Here is a 2,533-nt window from a genome sequence, read left to right on the forward strand (position 1 = left end):
TGTGTATTCAGCTCAATGTACATTTAAACCCGAGACAACAAAACCACCTTCTTTTGGGGTCCCCTTTCCTAACAGAAGAGATATCATCACCCACGTAAACCCTAAACCCTAAACCCTAAACCCTAAACCCTAAACCCTAAACCCTAGAAACTAAAAATTAAATATAAATGTATTGTTGAGGAAATTAATTTGGTTGTATTTGTGTTTTATAATCACAAACTTTATAATATATAATCCTATTAATTTATTTTTTTTTATTTTTTTATTTATTTTTTTATTTTTTTATTTTTATTTTATTTTTATTTAGGTAAAACAAAAGACAAAGAAAGAGAAAGAAAAGAAAGAAACAAAATATATAATAAAAATAGAAACAGAAGTTGATAGAGAGCTGGCTCTACCCCCTGACGAACTGTCTCCTTTTGTCTCCTTTAAAAAGGAGACAGAAGGGGGGGGCCCCCCATCAGTACCCAAAAAGGGTACAGTTAGGGGGGGCCCCCCACCTGTGCCCAGAAAGGAGACAGAGGGGGGGGCCCCCCTACCCCTTTTTATAAAGGAGACAGATGCGGGGGGGCCCCTCTCTGTTATTAAAGAGACAGATTGGGGGGCCCCCCTATCTGTACTTATAAAGGAGACAGAGGGGGGGGGCCCCCTAACTGTACCCAAAAAGGAGACAGATGGGGGGCCCCCCCTACCTCTCTTTACAAGGAAGACAGAGAGGGGCCCCCCATCTGTACCCAAAAAGGAGACAGATGGGGGGGCCCCCCTACCTGTACCCAAAGAGACAGAGAGGGGCCCCCTACTAACACCTAAAAAGGAGACAGAGAGCGGGGGCCCCCTAACTGTACCCAAAAAGGAGATAGGGGCCCCCCTACCTATACCCAAAAAGGAGATAGGGGGCCCCCCACCTGTACCCAAAAAGGAGATAGGGGGCCCCCCACCTGTACCCAAAAAGGAGATAGGGGCCCCCCTACCTATACCCAAAAAGGAGATAGGGGGCCCCCCACCTATACTCAAAAAGGAGACAGGGGCCCCCCCACTTCTACCCAAAAAGGAGATAGGGGCCCCCCTGACTGTACCCAAGAAGGAGATAGGGGCCCCCCTGCCTGTACCCAAAAAGGAGATAGGGGTGGGGGGCCCCCCACTTCTACCCAAAAAGGAGATAGGGGCCCCCCTGCCTGTACCCAAAAAGGAGATAGGGGCCCCCTCCCTAGTACCCAAAAAGGAGATGGGGGGCCCCCTGCCTGTACCCAAAAAGGAGACGGGGGCCCCCCCACTTCTACCCAAGAAAGAAATAGGGGGGCCCCCACCTGTACCCAAAAAGGAGACAGCTAAGAAGGGCCCCCTACCTGTACCCAAAAAGGAGATAGGGGCCCCCCTGCCTGTACCCAAAAAGGAGATAGGGGGCCCCCCCCTAGTACCCAAAAAGGAGATAGGGGGCCCCCCACCTCTATCGAAGAAGGAGACAGGGGGCCCCCCGCTTCTACCCAAAAAGGAGACAGGGGCCCCCCCCCTAGTACCCAAAAAGGAGACAGTTAAGAAGGGCCCCCTACCTGTACCCATAAAGGAGAAGGGGGCCCCCCCCCCACTAGTACCCAAAAAGGAGACAGGGGGCCCCCCTCTAGTACCCAAAAAGGAGACAGGGGCCCCCCTACTTACACCTAAAAAGCAGATAGGGGGGCCCCCCCTAGTACCCAAAAAGGAGACAGGGGGCCCCCCACCTGTACCCATAAAGGCGACAGGGGGCCCCCCACCAGTACCCAAAAAGGAGACAGGGGGCCCCCCCCAAGTACCCAAAAAGGAGACAGGGGGCCCCCCAGCTGTACCCAAAGAGGAGACAGAGAGGGGCCCCCTGTCTCTGTATAAAAAGGAGACAGAGGGGGGCCCCCATTGTATTTATAAAAGGGAGACAGAAGAAAAAAGGAGACAGAAAAAAAAAGAAAAAGAAAATGAGTATCTTGGGGGTTAGTAGCTTGCTGGTGCTTCTCTTTTTTTTTTTTTTTTTTATTTGTCTCCTTTTATTTATTTTTATTTATTTTTGTATCTTTTTATTTGTTTTTATTTATTTTTGTATCTTTTCATTTGTTTTTATTTGTTTGTATCTTTTTATTTGTTTTTATTTATTTGTCTCCTTTTATTTATTTTTATTTATTTGTCTCCTTTTATTTATTTTTATTTATTTGTCTCTTTTTATTTATTTTCATTTATTTGTCTCTCTTTATTTATTTTTGTTTATTTGTCTCCTTTTGTTTATTTCTTTTTATCTGTCTTTTTATTTATTTTTATTTATTTGTCTCTCTCTATTTATTTTTATTTATTTGTCTCCTTTTATTTATTTTTATTCATTTGTATCTACTTACTTTTTATTGTCTCTTTCTATTTATTTTTATTTTTTTGTCTCTTTCTATTTATTTTTATTTATTTGTCTCCTTTTATTTATACTGGTGTCTCCTTTTCTGTCTCCTTTATTGACTAAACTAACCCTAAACCCTAAAACCCTAAACCCTAAACCCTAAACCCTCTTCTTGTCTCTCTT

The 2,533-nt window shown here is 44.6% G+C and overlaps 1 protein-coding gene across 1 annotated transcript in view; it reads left to right on the forward strand.

Annotated features, from left to right (window-relative positions):
- Positions 1-1,966, forward strand: part of EMH_0062010 (uncharacterized protein) — a gene marked incomplete at both ends in the record, with an annotated part of 4,668 nt that extends 2,702 nt beyond the window's left edge. Inside the window, one exon of the mRNA XM_013497988.1 lies at positions 308-1,966. Coding sequence (XP_013353442.1) covers positions 308-1,966 — 1,659 coding nt within the window. The remainder of the gene's footprint in view (positions 1-307) is intronic.
- Between the last annotated feature and the right edge of the window lie 567 nt (positions 1,967-2,533).

Source organism: Eimeria mitis, genomic scaffold (genome assembly GCF_000499745.2).
Source record: "Eimeria mitis Houghton genomic scaffold, Emh_scaff3074, whole genome shotgun sequence".
NCBI classification, from domain to species: domain Eukaryota; phylum Apicomplexa; class Conoidasida; order Eucoccidiorida; family Eimeriidae; genus Eimeria; species Eimeria mitis.